This window comes from Fukomys damarensis, unplaced genomic scaffold, assembly GCF_012274545.1.
Source record: "Fukomys damarensis isolate Sample0158 unplaced genomic scaffold, DMR_v1.0_HiC HiC_scaffold_23, whole genome shotgun sequence".
NCBI classification, from domain to species: domain Eukaryota; kingdom Metazoa; phylum Chordata; class Mammalia; order Rodentia; family Bathyergidae; genus Fukomys; species Fukomys damarensis.
The window spans coordinates 30,646,603-30,668,096 of record NW_022900935.1 but is presented as its reverse complement, the minus strand read 5'-3'; the positions used below and the strand labels follow the sequence as shown (position 1 = coordinate 30,668,096).

Below are 21,494 nucleotides of genomic sequence, written 5' to 3'. Positions count from 1 at the left end.
ATGCATTCATTCCCTCAGGTACCTCATTCCAGCGCTATGAAAGGTCATCTCTTTTTTTTTATGTCACTGTCCCATGATGTCTGTACAAGAGACTCCTCTTTTGGAGAACTAAGCACTCTCATGGTAGTTTTAATTTGCTAAAGAGTAAGATGCCACAGAATAATAATAAATAACAGGGGCCAGGGATTTAGCTCAGTGGTTCTTCCACCTGCCTTGCAAGCACAAGGTCCAGAGTTTGATCCCCAGTACCGCCAAAAAAGGGGGGGGGGATCAGATATCAATAGTGAAAGGGGCAAGACTTCTCACAGTGTTCTTGGCTTCTTAGTTGTATAATTAAAACTGGACTAATATACATGCAGCAAACAATTCATTCTTTACCTTCCACAATACTCGACTTGGCAAGGTATCCTGAAGAGGATTTCAGAGCGCCACTGAACACAAAGAAACTGGCACCAGTCACTAAAAAAACAACAGAAATAGTTTCATGAAGATAGACACTGAGACAGAGGGATTTGAAACAATGAAATATTTGGTAACTGGGAAATGCAACCATTACACAGAAAATTTTTGAAACACGGAATCTCTATATCACAATATAAAAGTAATCAGTAATTCTCATGTTCATCATAGCTTTGGAAAGGAAGTTTTAAGTCTGTTTTCCTCTTCCTCCAATCAGGAATTAAAGAACCTTACAAGAAAAGAGATTTTAATAGTCAAGTCCAGGAGTCAGCAAACTAAAATCTGCTCAGCGGCAGTCTATTTCTATAAATGAACTTTTAAAAAAATTTAAATTGAATTTATTGGTGCATTCTAGGTAGATAGTACAGTTACATTCATTACTGGGATCTTGTACCTTTATATTCCAGGTCTTGGTTGTCATTTTTTCCCCTTGTCTCCACCCTCCCTTTACCCCCTCCTCCCCTCCCCACCTTCAAACACTTTAATTCCATTTTTATATTTTCTCATATTTATAAATGAACTTTAATTGGAACACAGCTATACAACTCATTTATATATTGTCAAAACCAGTTTTGTACTACACCACTTGTTTGAGTAATTGTGACAAATACTACAGACCTACAAAGCCTAAAAAAGACTATTTCAAAGAAAAATGGCTATTATCATGATCTCCTCATAAAAAACATACACAGTTACATTTAGATTTATGACGCCACTGTACTTTCATTTGCCTGCATCTTAAACTGAACTGGGCTAAACCAACTTGGCCCAACTATTTCTAACAGGTGGTCAACAAGTCTTTGTCAGACACTGTTAATGACGGGGGGCCCACAGGAGCACAAGGTAACTCACTCTACTCTGGACAATCTCAGAGTTACAAAATACGCTCTCAAATTGAGCCCAAATCCAGCTCTCTGTAAGTTTCACCATTGGTGCTAGTTCTGGTCTTTTGTAGCAATAGAGTATAAGCTGAATCTTATTTTCACATAATAAATAACTTTAAAAATTGGATACAGCTATTTTTCATCCTCTTCCAATGTATTTCTTTCCAAGTTAGACATTTATACAGATCTTTATTCATCTTCCTCTGACCTTGGTTCCTGTTTCTCACAGGTCTTAAGTCATCCCCTGGACCCAATCTAGTTTTATCAATATACTTCCATTAATGACATCCAGAACTTATTTGAATATTCTAGATATGATTTCATTAATAGAGAGCATTGTGAATCCAGGCATGGTGGCACATGCCTGTAATCCCAGAACTCAGGAGGCTGAGGCAGGAGGATCACTGTGAGTTCCAGGTCAGTCTCAATTACACAGTAAGACCCTGTCTCAAAAAACAACAACAACAACAAAAAAAAAAACCAAAAACAAAAAAAAAGCAAAATAGAGAGCATTGTGAATTTATCATCACATTATTCTGAATATTGTATTTGGATGTACATGTGTTAAATACCTTCTATGCCTTTACTAAACAACTGATTTTAAAAATACACTTAAGACAGTAACAAACTATTCCTACTAGAAAAGAGTTTCACAAAACAGACTTAAGAAATATAGCTGTAGTTTTTTTTTTTGAGACAGGGTCTCACTTTGTAGTTCAGGTTGGCCCTGAACCCATTATGTAGCTCACGCTGGCCTCGAACTTGTAGCAATCCTCCTGCCTCTGCCTCCAGAGTGCTGGGATTACAGGCGTGAGCCACCATGCCCGGCAAGAAATACAGTTTTGGGAGCAACTCAGAGGAGAACAAATATTTGTGGCCAAATAAATTTAGGAAGAGCTAGATACTATCCTCTTAAAAAATTAGAATACTCATAAATGGTCTGAAAAGCTCAGTGGTAAAGACACTTGTTTAACCTGTTTAAGTTTCTCAGATTTAATTTATTAACAAAGATTCCTATTTATTAACATGGGACAAAAATTGTTTTTGAGACAGGGTCTTGCTATATAGTCCAGGCTGTCCTGAACTCACCATCCTCCTGTCTCATCCTCCCAAGTGCAGGGATTACAGACATGTGTTATCATTTTTGGCCTATGTGAACAGTTTAAAAAAACCACAGAATCTGAGGAAGCATTTTGGGAAATGTCATGTTGAGCAAGGCTTCTCAAACTCTAATGTGTATCTGGAGCACTCAGGGGTCTTGTTACAATTCTAATTAGCAGATATATCTGATTAGTACATTCGTCATTTTTAACAATCTCCTAAGTGAAGAGGCCCCATTCTGAGTAACACTAAATCTAGATATTTTCCTTAGGAGCCCTGTCAACCTATTCAACATTCAGCAAGCTCCAAATCTTCATAAAGGGCCTAATCTAGAGGTGATGAACCAATGGCACACATGCCACAGTGGGCTGGTGTATCACTGAAAGCTCTAAAAGATTCTACATTACTGCTCAGTCTTACCTTCAAATACCTGTCAATATCCCAAGACTACATTTGGAATATTTTCCTTGATAACAAAGATCACACTTACAACTTTAAGTATGACTTCTTGTGGAGTCAACAAAACCCTGTAGAATGTGCTTGGAAAGGTAATTTGTTTGTGGTCACTTTTAAATAGAAAGCAATAGTATAGAGCAGAGATATCCAATGCTCCAAGTTCAGAATCACTTTCCATTATCAAAATCTCAATCAGCTCATAAGCTTACCTTTCCTGGGCTGATTGTGAATACTAATAGCCTGGGTCTGATAGTTTCCATCATCATTCTGTACACACACAAGATGAGAGTCTGCCTTTTCATTGAAGCAGGCACCTCCTGCCAGGACATGCTCATTGGACTTGTTCATGGCTTTCATCAACTGCAATTAAAGAAGAGAGTTAATCTTACTCCCCCAAAATGGGCATTTTTCTGTCTGACATGGTTTGACTCCACCTTCGCAGAGACAAAACAGGATAATATTACTCATTAAACTGACAAAAACAAAAATAAACTGACAAAAGTGGCTATACAATTATGGAAACAAAGTGAAAAGTCATAATCACCATTAGTAAAAAAAATATGGGCATGTACAAAAATTCCCTGTGCATTTTATAGGTAATTTGTACTATAACTGGCACATGTTTTTGCATTCATTTCATGTCTTTTTATTGCTTTCCTTAAGTAACTAAAATTAGCTTAGCTAATTGTAGTTTTTCCTACTTGTGGAATTGAGGACAAACACTTTATAATTTAAATCTAAAAGAATGCCCCATATTTAAGTCTTCTTCAACATCAAAAGTATGAGGCTTTCCTTTATATATCTATGAAGTGTACTGTTTGTTAATTCTGCTTATTAATGATGTCTTCATTGAAGTCACTAGTATTTTGCTTTGTTCTTATCGAGATTGAAGATGATAATTATGACTCTAACTTGAAAAAGTTCACAGGCCTATTCCGTGTCTCCTGAACAAATCCGAACTTAAACTGTTGTTAAATTCTGGCCTCTGGCTGAAACAATTTAATAGTAACATATTTATTTGTTTTAAATTTCCCATTTTCCCCTTCATGTCATCTCACCTAACTTACTGATGAAATATTTTTCAAGTAGCTACAATCCTTTGAGTATCTAAACTGAAACTTACTTATTCCCCCCTTTCCCCTTATACTATAATCCACAGTGTCACTTTCCTCTCTCTAACCACTGAATGCATTCTGTCTCTGCATTTAGCTATTCTGAACATTTCATATAAATGGAACCATGCTATATATGACCACTGTATGGCTTTTTTCACACAGCATAAAGTTTCAAAGGCTTATCCATATTTTAGTATACACTAGTACTGCATTTATTTCTCATTTTTCCCTTTAAATACAGGGAATGAGCTCAAGACCTCACACACACTAGGCAAATATTCTACCAGTAGGGTATATCTTTGGCATTTTAAAATATTTCCAAAAATTTAAAGATAGGGTCTCACTAAGTGGCTTAGTATGGTCTCAAACTTGTGATCCTACCGTCAGTTTCCCAGAGTGCTGAGATTACAGGTGTGTACCGGCACATCCAACTTCAGTTCTTCTTATGGTTGAATAATATTCCATTGTATGTATATACCACAATTTGTTTATCCATTCATCCACTGATAGATATTTTAGAACTATTCCTACTTTGTGTGTTTGTGTGTGTGTGTGTGTTATTGGGACTTGAAGGCAGGGCCTCACAGAGATTCCCTCCAATCCCTTTTTTGAGAGTTTCACTACTTTCCCTAGGCTGGCCTTGAACCCACCTGAGTAGCTGGAATTATAGGCATGAGGCATAGTGTCCAACCATTTTAACCTTTTAAGTATTGTTAATAGTGCTATGATAAACATGTATATACATGTATTCCAGTACTTGGTTTTCATTTTTAATGTATGTATGTATGTATGTATGTATGTATGTCTTTCCAGAGTGCTGGAGATTGAACCTAAGGCCTCACCCATGCTAGGCTGGCACTCTACCATGACCTGCAGCCTTTGTTTTCCATTCTCTTGGGTATATTCATGGGAGTACAACTAGTGGGTCATATGGTAATCTTGCTTAACTTTTTGATAAGTTGTCCAACTTTTTATCATAGCTGAAATATCTTATATTTCCATTGGCAATGTACACAGGTTCCCTTTCTCTACATCTTTGCTTACACTTGTTATTTTTCCTTTTTAAAAAACATTCATCCTGATAGGTATGAAGCATGGTGGTTTTGATTTGCATTTCTGCAATGTTGATGTTGAGCATCTCTTCATGTGCTTCTGGACCAACTGTATCTTTGGGGAAATGTGCACTGAACTTCTCTGCCCACCAATAATCAAGTCTTTTGTTGCAGAATTATAAGTTTCCTATATATTCTGCACTTAATACATGTTTTAGATACATGATTTACATATATTAGATACAAGATTTACAAATATTTTCTCCCATTCTGTTGGCTGTCTTTTCACTTGATAATATCCTTTGATGCACAAAACTTCTAAAGTTTTGTTAAAATTTTTAAAAATTTTATTTTATTGGTGTATATTTGCAGTTCCGACAGCTTACAATCGTCTTGGGGAATGTTATGTGTACATACTACAGCTTCTTTTGTTTTTTTTTTTTTTTTTTTAACTCCCTTCCCTTCCCTCCCTCCTCCAACTCCCCTATCCCTTTTTTCACTCTTGTTGATTTTATTAATCTTTGCTTGAGCTACGGCATATAATGTCTACATTCATTGAGGTTATTAGGTTCTTGTACATGATATATCTTTATTCTACAAATTTCCCCTTCCCTTCCTCCTACCCCTTGTGCTTCTTTCCTTGGACCACTTTCCTATTCCAAGAGATCCATCCCCTTATCACCTTCTATCCACCTTTATTATTTTCTTTGTTTGTACTCTGCCTCACTCAAGTGAGAGATACCATATGGTCTTTAAGCACATGTGTTTTGTTTGTATCACTCAATATTATATTTTCCAGGTGCATCCCTTTTCCTACATGTCTCAAGGTCATTCTTTACAGCAGAGTAGTATCTCATTATACGAAGATGCCACATTTTCTTAATATAGTCATCTGTTGACAGTATACAGGCTGTATCCCAGATTAATTATGCTGCTACAAACATTGGTGTGTATGCATGTATCACTGTAGTATGAGTTCTTAACCTCTTTGGGAAGATAATTAGTAGGGGGAATACTGGGTCATACGGAATTTCTAATTTCAGTTCTTTGAAAAATCTCCACACCAATTTCCATAATGGTTATACTAGTTTACATTCCCAACAACGAATGAGGATTCCTTTTTCACCATGGCCTCATCAGCATTTGTTATTCTTTGATTTCTTAATGGCTGCCATCCTTTCTGGAATAAGATGGAATTTTAGCTTTGTTTTCATTTGCATTTTTCTAGTGGCCATAAATGTTAAGCATTTTTTTCATATATTTGTTGGCCATTTGTATTTCTTCCTCTTATGAACTGTCTGTTCATTTCTTTTTTTGCTGTTGTTCATTTTTCTTGCCCATTTCTTAACTGGATCTTTAATTTTAGCTGTTTTTTTTTTTTTTTTAGCTCTTTGCATACTATAGAGATTAGTCCTCTGAGGAGTAACTAGCAAAATTTTTCCCATCCAGTAGTCTGTCTCTTCACTGTACTAATTGATTCTTTTGCTGTACAGAAACTTTTTAGTCTGATATAATTCCATTTGTGTTATTTCTTGTGCAACTGAGGTTCTGTTTGGAAAATCCTTTCCTATATCTATGTCTTCAAGTTCTACCTATTTTATCTTCCAGTAGTTTAATGTTTCTGTTTTAATGTTTAGGGTTTTGATCCATTTTGTTTTTAATTTAGTATACAGTGAGAGGTAAGGGTCCAGTTTCAATCTTTTGTACACAGATAACCAGTTTTCCCAGCACTTGTTGAATAGACTATCATCCCTCCAAAATATTCTTTTGGTCCCTTTGCTGGAGACCAAATAGCTGAATATGTCTGAAGAAGTTTCTGTATCCTCAGTTCTGTCCCATTGATCCATATATCTATTTTTGTTCCAGTACCATGCCAAAACTCCTAAAGTTTTATTAAATTTAATGTTTATTTTGTTGCTTATGTTTTTGTTATCACATCTAAGAATCCAATGCCAAATCCAAAGTCACAAAGAATTAAACCCTATGTTATTAGATTACTAACAATAATGTTGGGTCCCAATTTTTCTTCATTATTGTTATTATTGATCTTTTTTATCACAGCCATAATGGTGAATTTGTATTGATTTGATTGTCTTGTTTTTTTTTTTTTTTTTTTTTTTGTTTGTGTGTGTGTGTGTGTGTGTGTGTGTGTGTGTGTGTGTGTGGTACCGGGGACTGAACTTGGGTCCTTGCGCTTGCAAGGCAGGCGGCGAAACCACTGAGCTAAATACCTGGCCCTTGTGTTAATTTTTATACATAGTGTGAAGCAGGAGTAGAACTTCATCCTTTTACATGTGAAAATCCAGTTGTTCTAGCAGTGCTTGTTGAAGAGACTATTATTTTGCTACTAAATACTCATGGCAACCTTGTTGAAATAAACTGGCTATAAATGTATGGATTTACTTTTGGATTCTAAATTGTACCAGACCTCTGCCACCTCCTTCTGCTACTCCTGGTGCGGCTTGTGTGCTCACTTGGTGCAGACCTAGTATCTCTTTTGTGAAGCCACAGCTGAGAAGACTTGGGTGCTCGCTATGGCTGACAAAAAGCCTAATGAAAGAATCAAGATTGAGAACAACGACCACATTAATTTGAAGGTGGAGAGGCAGGATGGTTCTGTGGTGCAGTTTAAGATTAAGAGGCATACACTACTTAGTAAACTAATGAAAGCCTATGTGAATGACAAGGTTTGTCAATGAGGCAGGTCAGATTCAGATTTGATGGACAGCCAATCAATGAAACAGACACACCTGCACAGGTGGAAATGGAGGATGAAGATACAATTGATGTGTTCAGCAACAGACAAGAGGTGTCTACTAAAAAGGGAACCTGCCACAACTCTACTCCAGAACTCTGTTCTTACAGACCAAGAATACATTCTCAATTTAAAAAGTGCAATTTGGTTCCACCACATCCTGACTACTACAGTATAGTTTTCTCTATTCTTTCATTTATCCCTTCCTTCTCCCTTTATTGTACATAAAATATCTGTACATGCACAAGCATACGCTCTTTTAAAAACTAAATGGCCAACAATATGTTTTGATTGACATCAAATGGAAACAGGATGGGGAGATACTGGTTCTATGAAATTAATCCCCTCTCTCCATTAGTGGCATGCTCATCAGCTTTTATCCTTATACTCCAGTGAGTTCTTTTGCTCTCTGTTTTAACAGAAAAGACAACAACATAAAAATTCTTGCATACCTTGTTTGATTGGAGAATTTTAATGTTTTTCATTTATCACTGTAAAACCAAGGACAATTTTATAACTTCTTTGTACGTAGCTGTTACATGTAGGGCAATCTGTCTTTATGTAGAAGCAAATTACTCTTTAAAAAAGAATCCTAGTTTTCCCTTTAAGTCAAGTATCTTGTTGTTTAAATAAACTTGTTTAAAATGAAAAATAAATAAGTTGTACCCCATGTCAGCACCATCATTTTGATTACTATAGCACTGTACTAAATTTTAAAATTATAGGTTGGAGATGTACCTCTGTGGCTGAGAGGACTTTGTAGCAAGTGTGAAATATTGGATTCAATCCCCAGCACTGTTAAAAATAAATATAAATACATATATACATAATCCTCCTATTCTTTGTTGTTGTTTGGTGTTACTGGGGATTGAACCTAGGGGCACTCTACCACTCCAACCCTTTTTACTTTTTGAGACAGATCTCACTAAATTACCCAGGTAGGCCTCAAACTTGTAATCCTCCTGCCTCAGCCTCCCAAGGAGATGGGAGTCCATGTGTGTACCATCATGCCCAGTTTAAGAATATTCTTAAATAACTATTCAAGGGTCCTTGCAATTCCATATGAATCTGAATATTGGATTTCCCAACTATTAAAAAAACTGTTTAAATTTTGATAGGGCTTATAGTGACTCATAATCTTCTGGCTTTGTTTTGTTGAATGCTGTCACAAAGTAAATATTTTATTACTCTGTCAAAAGAGACATCCAAACAATAATTGAATACCACTCAGAGACTGACATTTATCATCCTCCCTAATCTAAACCATTTCTATTGGGATTTTCCAAAGATTAATTTAAAATAATTCTTTTGCAAACAGGATGCTTCAGCTAGATTTTTGTTTAGCAAAGTCAACTGAGAGATTAAATCAGGTTCTCACTTGTAATTTACATTTGTATCACATGAAAGAAAGAGGATTCCGGTTCCTTTTATTTATTTATTTTTTAAAAATTATTATTATTATTATTTGGGGGGAGGGTTGAGACAGGGTCTCACTGTGTAGTTGAGACTGACCTGAAACTCACTATGTAACCCAGGCTGGTCTCAAATTCACAGCAATCCTCCTGCCTCAGCCTCCCGAGTGCTGGGATTACAGGCATGCACCACCACACCCAGTTCCATGTTGCTATTTTAAAGAATGTTCTATCTATCATTTGTTCCACATCATTAGGTTAATTGTGTTTTGTTTTGGTACCAGGGATTGAGCTCAGGGCCTGCACTTCCGAGGCAGGTGGTGGCACCACTGAACTAAATCCTGGCCCTTAGATTAGTTTCTAATTACATCTACACTAAACAAATAAGAAACATTTTTATTTGTTTTTGTTTTTTGGTACCAGGGATCAAGCTCAAGACCTTGCACTTGGGAGGCAGGCATGGTGTCCCCAGCCCTAAACATTTTTAGTTCAGATATTCAAATTTCCTAGCCTTGAAGAATAAATTTCCTTGAATGTTGATCTCAAGACCAATCAGACAAACTTTACATTTCTTTAGATATTAAAAAAACATATTTTCTTTGTCTTAAAATAATGTTCATTTATAAGAGGAAAGTTTCCCATACATGTATTTAAAGGACCTAACTGACCATAAAGTAAACTAATACATCACATGATGATATAAATACCTATCTTGGTTTTGTGCTGTTTCTTTGCTTTATTAATTCAAATTCTGCAATATTTCTTGTATCCTGTTATGGCTTGGTTTAGATGTCCCCTCCAAAGCCTCATGCAGCTACTCATAAGCACATTAAGGGAGTTTGTAATGCTCATGTTTATTTTTTAGGAGTATTTCTATTGATGAATTATTAATTTTAATTTATGAGTTTTACTATATTAAACAATGTTAGCAAGAAAATATATCAATAAAATAAAATATTACATTTTTAATATGTAATGAGTGTGTAGAATATTAACATCTTCAATATCAATTGTTTACCTGCTTACAAGATCAAAAAATAACAGCAGAAATTAATTCCTATGTGAACTACAGTGAAAATACAAATAGCCAGGGATTTAGCTCAGTGGTTCTGCCGCTTGCCTTGCAAGCGCAAGGACTCGAGTTCGATCCTCGTATCAACAAAACAAAACGAAATGAAAATACAAACAAAACTCCAGCACAGAAATGATCTTTGCTTCAATTATCATACCTAAGGCAGTCTTAAAACATGACAACAGTATGTTCCATATACAAGTCTTACATTGAGAGCACTTGTGCTTAGCTTTCCTTTTGTGTTTGGCAGGCTATACTTGTCATCTCTCCTATCTTCCTCTTTTGTCAGGCATTTCCTATTATTTTATATAATGTGCACTTACCAGTAAAATGAAATATCAAAAAAATATCAAATATATAGAGTGTTTAGTTATAAACATCAACATTTTCTACATCAACTGTTTGCTTACTAAATCTAAAAATTAAAAACAAATACATTTCTATGTGAACTACAATGAAAATACAAATGAAACTACCACAGAAATAATCTTTGAACACTTCTGGGAAGAGGGCAGAGTGGTAAATAGCACAGAAACAGCCTCTAGGAGATTTGGTGTTCAGATGATAAAATACAACAATGTGAGGAAGACAAGGTCAGAAGTCAGCAAGGATCTGAAGTAAGAACTAAAGTGCACTGAAAGAGGGAAGACAGGGACCTCAACGCAGAAGAAGGAGGTGGCAAGTGGCACCTTCTCTTTGACACCTGGCTCAAACATGCAGATGCACAGTGACTACTGGCAGCCCCAAAGGACTCCACTGCTGGAATGGAGGGGACTCAGCAGACTGAAGTGTCTAGTGAGTTATCCCACTTCAGATGTCCCCCAGGAAGAGGTGACTGGCCAGCTACCATTTGGAACAGGGGCCACCTACCATACAACTCAGAGCAGCTGAGGGTTGGCTTCATCATCCGGCCCCTGTGTCAAGGGAAGACAGAGCTGAATACAAGTTGGCAGGATGCACATGGAGAGTTGTAGGGATTTCAGCATCATAACCAGAAATCAGCCTGAAATTCAGTGGAACTAAAAGTGCAGGCTTGCTGGGATTATTATCCACTACTGACATAAATCTACGGCTGCTTTGCTGGGACCAACGTGGATCTGGGGTCTGTTTGCCCACTCCGTCTGCCAGTGAAAGCAGAGACACACCCTGAAGTAGACATCTTTTTCTTTATTTTCTTCCTCCCTTTCTTTTTTCGCTCTTTTCTTTTTTCTTTGGATTGTTTGTTGTTTTTATGAGTGTCAGCACTGTTCTAGGTTTTTTTTGTTTTTGTTTTGTTCTGTTGTTTTTATTTCTTCTTTCTCTTTCTATCCTGTTTTCTTCACCAGTTTCCCAAAGTTTGAGTAATCTTCCTTTGTCCTCCAGCCTTGTTTCTAATCTCTTTCTCTTCTTCTATTTCTCTCTCTCTCTCTTTTTTTTTTTTTTTTTTTTTTTTTGGCCCCTAACCCTTTTGAAAAACTTTCCCTGTGGATAAAATCACCACATTAAGGGCATATTTACTGTATACAACTTTCTGGTTTGTTTAGATTTTGTTACATAACCACAAAATTAGTTCATATGGTTAAAGGTGGCAAATTAATAGTTATCACAGTTTGTCATTTTCTGGGCTGTGCTTGATGCTATTTTTACTACTGATTGCACTACTTTAGTCAATATTACATAATTGTTGTAATCAGTTGCACTTCCTGGTATACCAAAACTGAGACTGCCTGAGGATCATAAACAATACTGTAGGACAGTGCCAAAGAATCAGGGGCTAAAAAAAGCAGGCAGTGACTTCTCATTCCCAACAAATGAAGAGGCAAGACACTGCAACAGACTCAAAACTGAAAAGCCAGCTACACTCGGAAGATGTCTCTGAGAAATAGTTATTTCCTAAGGGTTCCTGATACTAGCAATAAAGTTACCTGCCACAAGCAATATACAAACATCAACCTAGGAATTAAATTACAAAAAGAAAATGAAAAGAGAAACACGAAAGACTCCCACCACAGAATTCCAGCTCACCAAAGACAAACCCAGGCAGTAATGAGGTGGAACAATTCGAAGCTACCAACCTGAACTCTGAAGTGGTAACAGCACAAGTAACAAAGCAGATGAATGAAGCTCCAGAAAAAAATCAAATCAGAAACAATTTCTCATATAACTACAAAGACAGTGACGATAATAGGAACGTGAGTACTGAATCGAGAGCAGATAGAGATAAATACAAGAGCTTAGGAAAATAATGGAAACCATAATTGCCTACAATAGGAAAAAAAAGCCATCCATGAAACAGATTCAAATGATATCCAGGAGATTAAAAATTCCACTCAAAGTATACGCAGCAGAATGAACCAATGTTGAGGACAGAATATCAGGTCTAGAACACAGGTTTGAGGTTAGTGACCATGAAAAGAAAAATTTAAAAATAGCAAGGGACCATGAAATATCAATCCAATAGCTGCTAGATGGTACAAAGAATAACACAAGATGGACTGGAATCAATGAAAAAGCAGGAGATAGTGCAAACAACATAAAGAACCTGAAGTAATGGCAGAAAACTTCTCAAGCAGGGAAAAAGAATTTGAGATACAGATAAGTGAGGTATATAGAACTCCTATTAGCCATAATCAAAAAAGAAATCTATAGGAAGGCATATAGTCGTCCAGTATCCAGAAATTCAATATGAAAATAGAATATTAAAAACTGTTAGAGAAAAGAAACAAATCATCCATAAAGGAAAGCCCATCAGAATCACAGCAGACTTTTCAACACAAACCCTCAAGTCAAGGACAGCTTGGAGTGAATTATTTCAAGTCCTAAAAGAAAACTACCTCCAGCCCAGACTGAGGTACCCCACAACCTTTCAAAAGTGCTGGAGAGCCAGGCATGGTGGTGCACACCTGTAATCCCAGAACTCGGGAGGCTGAGGCAGGAGGATTGCTATGAGTTTGAGCCAGCCTGGGCTACACAGTGAATTCAAGACCCTGTCTCAAACAAAACAAAACAAAACAAATAAAATTGATGGAGAAATAAGATATATCCATGAAAAAGAACACCTGAAGAAATTCATGACCACCAAACCAGCACTCCAAAATGTTCTGACAGACATTCTAGAGAGGTAACGGGGACTACAATTCCATGAACCTCAATATCAGACAAGGCAAGAGTGGGGAAAAAAGGGGAACCAACAACATGAAGACCATATGACAAGAATAAGTGAACATATATCAGTTATAACCATCAATGTAAATGGTCTCAGTTCACCAATCAAAAGAAACAGACTGGCAGAATGGATCAAGAAGCAAAATCTAGCAATATGCTCCATATAAGAAACACATTTAACTAAAAAACAAAATTCATAGACTGAAAGTCAAAGGATGGAAAACAATTCTTCATGTGACCGGAACCTGGAAAAAAGCAGGTGTAACTATTCTATTTGCAGACAAAATGGATTTCAACCCAAGACTGATTAAGAGAGACAAAAGAAGGCTACTACGTCCTTGCAAAGGGATTGATCCAAGAATAATAGATAACAATCATAAATATCTACCTATCAAATACCAGCACATACAATTTTATGAAACAAACATTAATGGACATGAAAAATAAAATAAGCACTAATATATTTGTAATAGGGGACTGCAATATCTCACTGTCACATATAAACAGATCAACTAGACAAAAAAACCAACAAAGAAATATTGAAACTGAACCAAACTTCTGAACAAATGTACTCAGTGGATATCTACAGACTGTTCCACCCAACATCAGACTATACATTCTTCTCAGCTGCATAATGGACATTCTACAAATTAGACCACATATTAACTCATAGAGCATGCTTAATTAAATACATGCAAAGGAAATGAAATTATCCCATGTATATTATCAGATCATGGTGCAATGAAATTGGAAATAAATGGCAAAATAAACCACAAAAAATTCATAAACACATGGAAATTAAATAACACTCTCCTGAACAACCAATGGGTCACAGATGAAATTAAAGAAGAAATCAGAGACAGTATCTACAATTAAACAATAATGCCAATATGACATACTGGAACTTACGGGATACAATGAAAGAGTCCTACAAGGTAAATTCATGGCAGTGAATTCCCATATCAGAAAAACAGTGAGCTCAAATAAACAATCTAATACTGAATCTCAACTTCTAGAAAAAAAAAGCAAGTCAAGCCCAAAGATTGCATGAGGGAGGAAATTATAAAAAATCAAAGCAGAAATTAATGCAATTGAGACTAAAAAAACAATACAAAGGATTGATTAATGAATGGAAGAGTTGGTTCCTTGAAGTTTTTGTTTGTTTTTTAAATGACAAACCCTTTATCATCAATACCTACTTTGAGAACCTGTATTGTAACAGGATGGAAAACAGAAGAAATGGAGAGATTCCTATGACTCATTCCAGATTCATATGAATTACCAAAGCTAAACCAAGAATATATAAAAATTCTAAATAACTCAAATAACCTATGAAATTGAGGATGTAATTATAAACATATCAACAAAGAAAAGACCAGGTCCTCACGGATTCACTGCTAAATTCTACAAGAAATTTAGAGATCTATTGCTACTACTTATCAAACTCTTTAATGAAATCAAATGAAAGCAACACTCCCAAATTAATTCCTGGAAGCAAGCATTACCCAGATAGTAAAACCACAGAAGGATCCAACTAAAAAAAGAGAACAACTGGTCAATCTCCCTAATGAACATAGGTACAAAAAAATCAGTAAGATAATGGTAAGCAGGACACAGCAAGTCAAGATCAGACATGATTTAGCTCAGTGGCACCATGCAAGTACAAGGTCCTGATTTTGATTCCCGATACCAGGAAAAAAAATATAAAATACCACTGGTTGGGCTGGGGTTATAGCTTAATGGTCGTACATTTGCTTAGCATGTGTAAATCTCTGGATTTAATCCCTATTACATCAAAACAAACAAACAAACAAACTCAATCCCTAATAATTACCATTAGACATTTCAGAACTGATTTTAAGATGCATTTTTGTAAATACAAGAAAAACTCAATATACAAAGAAGGCTGTTTATATGTTTCTGTTAATAGGTATATAGTACGTAAAAATTAATATCAACTACAAAATATACTTCAATTGACTTTTTTAACCTCTTTTTCCCTCCAGTCCTGGGGGTTGAACCTAGGGCCTCATAGCAAGTGCTCTACCACTGAGCCAATATAGTTTAATTCAAATGCAATGATTTGCTTTTGAAAACTTATTGGAAGGTATTTTGCAAGTTATGTTGAGTTATATTTAAACACTGAGTCAAATATATATTTAGAGTAGGAGGGAAAGACCTACTAACATTACAGATAGTCTAATTTTCTTACTTTTTTATCAAAATGCAAATCTATCACTGATTATCACAGTTGTCAAAAGTCAAACAACACAATCAATGACCAAACAAGTCATGAATTTAATGTACTGCCTTTCTGTAATGAAGCTCCCCATAACTAAAGCTATACAATATTATGAACTAATTTCACTATCAATTAAAAGTAAAATTTAAAATAATCATATATTTTTTCACCTTTATTCATGTTTATCAACTATGAAAAATCTGCCTTCATGCTAAATCTTACCTCGTTGTATCTGTTGCTGGGAATTTTGATGCTTGTTTTCCGAACTTCCATATCAACCACCAAACCTTGAACTACTGGCAACGTATACTGGTAATTTCTGAAGTCCTGGACAAAAGCACATTGAAGTAGAATTAAAAAGTCCTAACTGGTAGGATTTGATTTATAGTATTAAAACTAGTACAAATAGAAAGAATGTCAATATTGATTCTATTTAGTCAAATAAAGAAATGTATAATAAAAGCCCCACTATGCATATTTTAGCTCTCTAAAAAGTCTTGTAAGGATATAAACCAAATAGTTACCTCTTATACCAACATTAAACAGGTACTTTAAAGTTTACTTTGCTTTACCACCACTTAACATTTTCTATATTTACTTTTTAACTGTCTCCTCTATGACAAGCTCTACAGGGTAAGGATTCTCAGTTATTTCGTTGTTGCTATATCTCCAATACCTAGAACATCATAGGCACTCAGTGAGTGTTTGTAAGGCCAGATACACACACACACACACACACACACACACACACACACAAACACACACACACACAGAGTGTCAACCTAGAATTTTACATCTGGTAAAAATATCTTTGAAATATGAAGATGGAATAAAGTTATTAGAAATACGAAAACTGAAAGAATTCATACATTCAGTGTGGCTAAAGTAAAATGAACAAAAGTGCTAAGAGACAGGGAGAAACTGGCAATATAGGACTAGAGTTTATAGATTCTAATAGATTACCACAAAGACTTTTGACTTTACTCCGTGGAGACTGTTATACTGTTTTAACAGACCTGGCTTCTCTATTTAAAAAGGTGATAAATGAACAAGTGCAAAGAAAGGAGATGAGATAAACACAATAAAAACTATCCAGGTGAGAGACAGTGATGACTTGGATGAGGATGCTAATAGTTCTAAAGGTGGTGGGAAGCTGTCAGATTCTAGATAAATTTTGAAAGAAAACTGGTAATATCTGCTTCTGGACTGAATGTGGAATGTAAACAAAAGACAAGAATTGGAGCCTATATATTTGCTTAGGAGACATGAGAGAGCAAAAGACAGGAAAATAATGAAGTTATATCCCAGTCCATATAGAGATCCATCAGTAGAGAGTAAGAGCCTCAGTAGCTTAAGGTACTAAGTGCAACCATTGACCAATCTTTGGCTGAATAAGCTATTTATATACACAGGAAGCCACTCTTAAAATGAGAACAAGACAAAATGTTAGGTGTTTCATTTATACATCACCTCTAAGCTTACAATAATCCTGCAAGGTCACTTACATAGTAAGTGTATATAACCAGAGACTAGAATCCTGTATTTCACTCCAAAGCTTCCTGTTTCCTACAGAGTATGTATGTTCTATTCTCCTCCAGGGCATGCCTATCAACAAAATATAAAACCCTTCTCTTCCTTCTCCCATACAAACTCTAGTAAAATAATAAGAACATTAATAACAATAAAAACAATTTCCAACTTACTGCAAGAAGATTCATGATGGTATGCCCTGTCTCTCCAAACAATGGCTTCCGAAATCTCACACTGAACAGCGGGCAGGGATAAACTGTAGAGATGGAAAGGATCAGACTAAGTTTTTCAGCTCAAAATTCTTGGAAAAGAGTTATCATGGGTTACATAATTTTCAAGCTGTAATTTTAATGGCTCATTAGAACATATCAAATGCATAAATTAAATAAAAAGTATTTAACATGACGGCATAGAAATCCTGAGCTAAGGTAAGTCTTCTGATGACAATAACCTTTTTGATATAGCTATTTAAAAAATGACCCACAAGCTGGGAATGGTGTTACACACTTGTAATCTCAGCACTGAGGGAGGCTGAGGCAGCAGGATTGCAAGTTTAAGTTCTGCCTGGGAAACCTAACAAAACCCTAGGTCAGGGGGAAAAAAAAAGCCAGGAATGATGGCACATGCCTGTAATCCTAGCACTCAGGAGGCTAAAGCAGGACGACTGTTGCAGGCCAGCCTGAACTATATAGTGAGACCTTGTCTCAAAAAAACCAAAAATATATAAATAAATAGCTTGCTCTGAGGATGTAGCTCAGTTGTAGCACATCCCTGGATTTGATTCCCAGTACCACAAAAAAGAAAAAAGGATCCACAAATTCTTATGAAGTAATCTTCTTCAAACTGCATCGGTATGACCCAGGAATCAAATGTGGAGGGTGACAAAAAAATACAGTCACACTTAAAAACATTTAAAATTAAACATTTTTTAAAATTTTAAAAAATATTGCAGTAAAAGATACATTGCTGGGCCAGGGATTTAGCTCAGTGGTGCTGTTGACTGCCTCACAAGTGCAAGGTCCCAATTTCCATCCCTGGTACCAAAACAGAGACATTGCCATTAATCCCCTTCAAATTACTCTCCCTTACTTCCAATACACTCACTCCATTGTCCTGGTCATTTTATGAAGCAGTTCTAGAAGAAGTACTCTTTTGAGAGTGTCTTTACAAGGTGCAATTTAAAAATTACAGTGATTCTTGCTGCTGAGAGCCATCTACCAGAAATGCTGGCTTGTAAAAACATTGTGTCTTCCTCTACCTTATTTAGTCATTCTGGCACCGTGTGATTCTTGCTCCTCCTTAGAGTTAAAATGACCCTGGAAGGTAAGCTTTTTCAATTGGTTCAGGACAACAAGGCAGCCACAACAACTTGCAAACTTTAGTACAACTAAAGACATGAAAGAGGACTTCCATAACTGCTTTGGAAAGTGGCAAGAATGATGGGACAAATGTGTTTGAAGCAAGGGGGAGTATTCTGAGGGAAGACTAATGGCAATATTTTTTTACTATATTAAGTATTTTAAAAATTGAGACATTCACCATTTATTTTGATTATATTGTGTATTTCTCAATTCCTCTCAGCTCACAAAGTTTAAGAGTTCATTCTACTATAACTTTTAATGAGGATCCTCCTTAAAAGACTCAAATACCAGGTTATAATACTAGCTGGCTCATTCCTCAATCTGTGCCATTTCCTGCTTCATTTAGCTGAGTCATTTGCTTCCTTCACAGTTCATCCAGAGGACCTTCATCCAACAAGTATTTCTTACCCAACTCCTCCATTCCTGGTCAAGTTAGAGCTCATCTTTGGGACTCCCAAAGAACTTAACTTTAAGCATGAGTTTTAATACAATACACTACTCTAATAAGGATTTCTAGATATGATCCTTACAAGGAGAGAGTACATGACTTCCCAAGAGAGTACATGACTTAGCCATTTCTAAATTTCTAGGATTCATGACACATGGTAACCCTTGATCAAATTCTTATTAAATGAACAAATAAATGAGTGAAAGAAGAAAGCTGACTTGCTAAGAACTTAGGCTGTACTGTTGTTTATAAATGCTTCACTTACAACCTCATTTGATCTTTTTATAATGTAAACTATAAGGCAAACATTAAAATCTCCAGTTTATAAAAGAAACCGATAAAGAACTTTAGTGAGAAAATGACAATCAGAAAACTTGAGTACAGTAACTTGCCCAAAGTTACAGAGCTATTAAGTGGTAAAGTTGAGAACCTTACTCAAGTGGTCTGATCCCTAGACCAGATAATTTTTAATAAGGTGAATACATAAAGTTTAAACTAAAAATTTCATTTCATTGTGCATGCGTATGTATGTGTGTATATATATGCATATATACGTGTGTGTGTATGTATATATAAATATATACATACATACACACACACACACACACGCACGCACAATTTTTTTTTTTGTACCAGGGATCAAACTTGGGTCCTTACACTTGCAAGGCAGGTGGCAGCACCAATAAGTTAAAGATATTAACTACTTGTACTAGTTGCCCTGCTACAAGCATGGGCAAAGAAGCCCCCTTCAGTGGCCTACCTTACTGAGAACAGTCTCCATATCACTAGCTTGAAACTGTTGGATTAAACAAAATATAATTTGTCATAGCTATTTTCCAATTAGGTGACAATAAGTATGCTCACCATATACTATAGATATATAATACATACTATATAATATAAAAGTAAAATTGCTTAAATTCAAATTAATTTTCTCAAAATAATTGTTTTTAATCAATGAACCATAAAAATACCAACTTCTTCATTTGATATTTTCAGTCCTCTCCCTCACAGCTAAAATAAGTGGACACTGGTTAGACCAAGCCTAGCTATTTCAGAAGACTAATTCTACTGAATTATATTATGAAACATATGGTCTGAATATCCCAAACTTTCTTTAGGTACCATGCCTTGGTCATAAGGCTTAGAACTAGGTGTTTTTAAATACTTACGTCGATATTCAGCTCCAAGTCTCAACATTAGTCGAATGGGAAACACTTTAGCCCAAGGAGTTTCCCATTTCTGGATGAGAATCCCAAACAAGTAAGGCGGGGTTGGGAGTACTAGGTCTTGCAGTGACTGGTAGGTAGATGTTACATACAAGAATCCACCATGTTCTTTACTGCCGAGGAAACTCTGACTGAAGAAGGAATGTCCCAAGTTGCTCACAACATTCCCTGAAATGAAAAAGTTCATTATTTTTTATTAACAAATCAATCATATTTTTAATACTCATTATTACCCAAAACTAGACTGGACACTACCAAACACTAATTCCCAATTTTTCACTAAGAAAAATCCATGCTCAGAAAGTTCTTTTTTTAATGAAGGGAATTATTAAATGCCTAACAGTATTAGCCATACAGTGTCTTCTGAAAAATAACTTATCATTATAATACAAATATACATATAATGATTAGCCAAATGTTATGGTATAGTTTTTTAATCTAAGATTGTGGAACAAGACTTGTACAAACTTCCATCTTTTCTGGCAGCCATTGTAGAATCCAGGGTAGAGTGGCAGATATTTTTAGATGTCTACAAGTCTCAATGCGAATAAGAAGTTAGGAATAATAAGTACAAAATTTTTACTAACAGAAATATTCTCCCAGGGCTTCTTAGTCATCTGGTGTTTTTCCACCAGATGATAAAAAGTATTTCCTGGTGACAACATCAATTCCTTAGTTCTTTCAACTCACAATTTTTAAATTAAATCTCTCTGATGTTAGTTTGTTTTAGGGATGAAGACACAGAATTGAGCCACACAGATGAAAATCTGGTACTCATAAAGCTTTCCTTCTATAGAGGGAGACAAATAATTTCAGTAAGTAAATTTAGAGAAAAATGCCTTGAAAAAATAAAACAAGGTCATGTAGATGAAGGGGGCAGAGGAAAGTAAACTTCGTTAGTCAAGAGGGTCAGGGGGCTGGGGATTTAGCTCAGTGGTTCTGCCGCTTGCCTCACAGGCCCAAGGTCCCAAGTTCAATTAAAAAAAAAATTAAGAAAATGAAAAGAGCCAAGGCCTAAAACAATATATTTGCAAAATGTATTATCTGACATGAGTGTTGCACCCAAAATTTACAAAGTACCGAAACCTCAAGAAAACAATCTAGAACTGGGGATTTAACTCAGTGGATCTGCTACCTGCCTTATAAGTGCAAGGTCCCAAATTTTATCCCTGGTACCAAAAAAAAAAAAAAAAAAAAAAAATTTTTTTAGGGGAAAAGAGAGAAACAAAATATT

The 21,494-nt window shown here is 35.7% G+C and overlaps 1 protein-coding gene and 1 pseudogene across 2 annotated transcripts in view; one reads left to right on the top strand and one right to left on the bottom strand.

Annotated features, from left to right (window-relative positions):
* The window catches only part of Zfyve9 (zinc finger FYVE-type containing 9), a 101,175-nt gene that overhangs the window by 16,824 nt on the left and 62,857 nt on the right, over positions 1–21,494 (bottom strand). For both annotated transcript variants that reach the window (XM_010610316.2, XM_010610317.2), the window contains 5 exons: positions 20,204–20,428; positions 17,396–17,478; positions 15,915–16,019; positions 3,110–3,260; positions 379–459 (listed from right to left, as the gene is read on the bottom strand). In XM_010610316.2, coding sequence (XP_010608618.1) covers positions 379–459; positions 3,110–3,260; positions 15,915–16,019; positions 17,396–17,478; positions 20,204–20,428 — 645 coding nt within the window. The remainder of the gene's footprint in view (positions 1–378; positions 460–3,109; positions 3,261–15,914; positions 16,020–17,395; positions 17,479–20,203; positions 20,429–21,494) is intronic.
* LOC109117605 lies at positions 7,602–7,887 on the top strand (annotated as a pseudogene).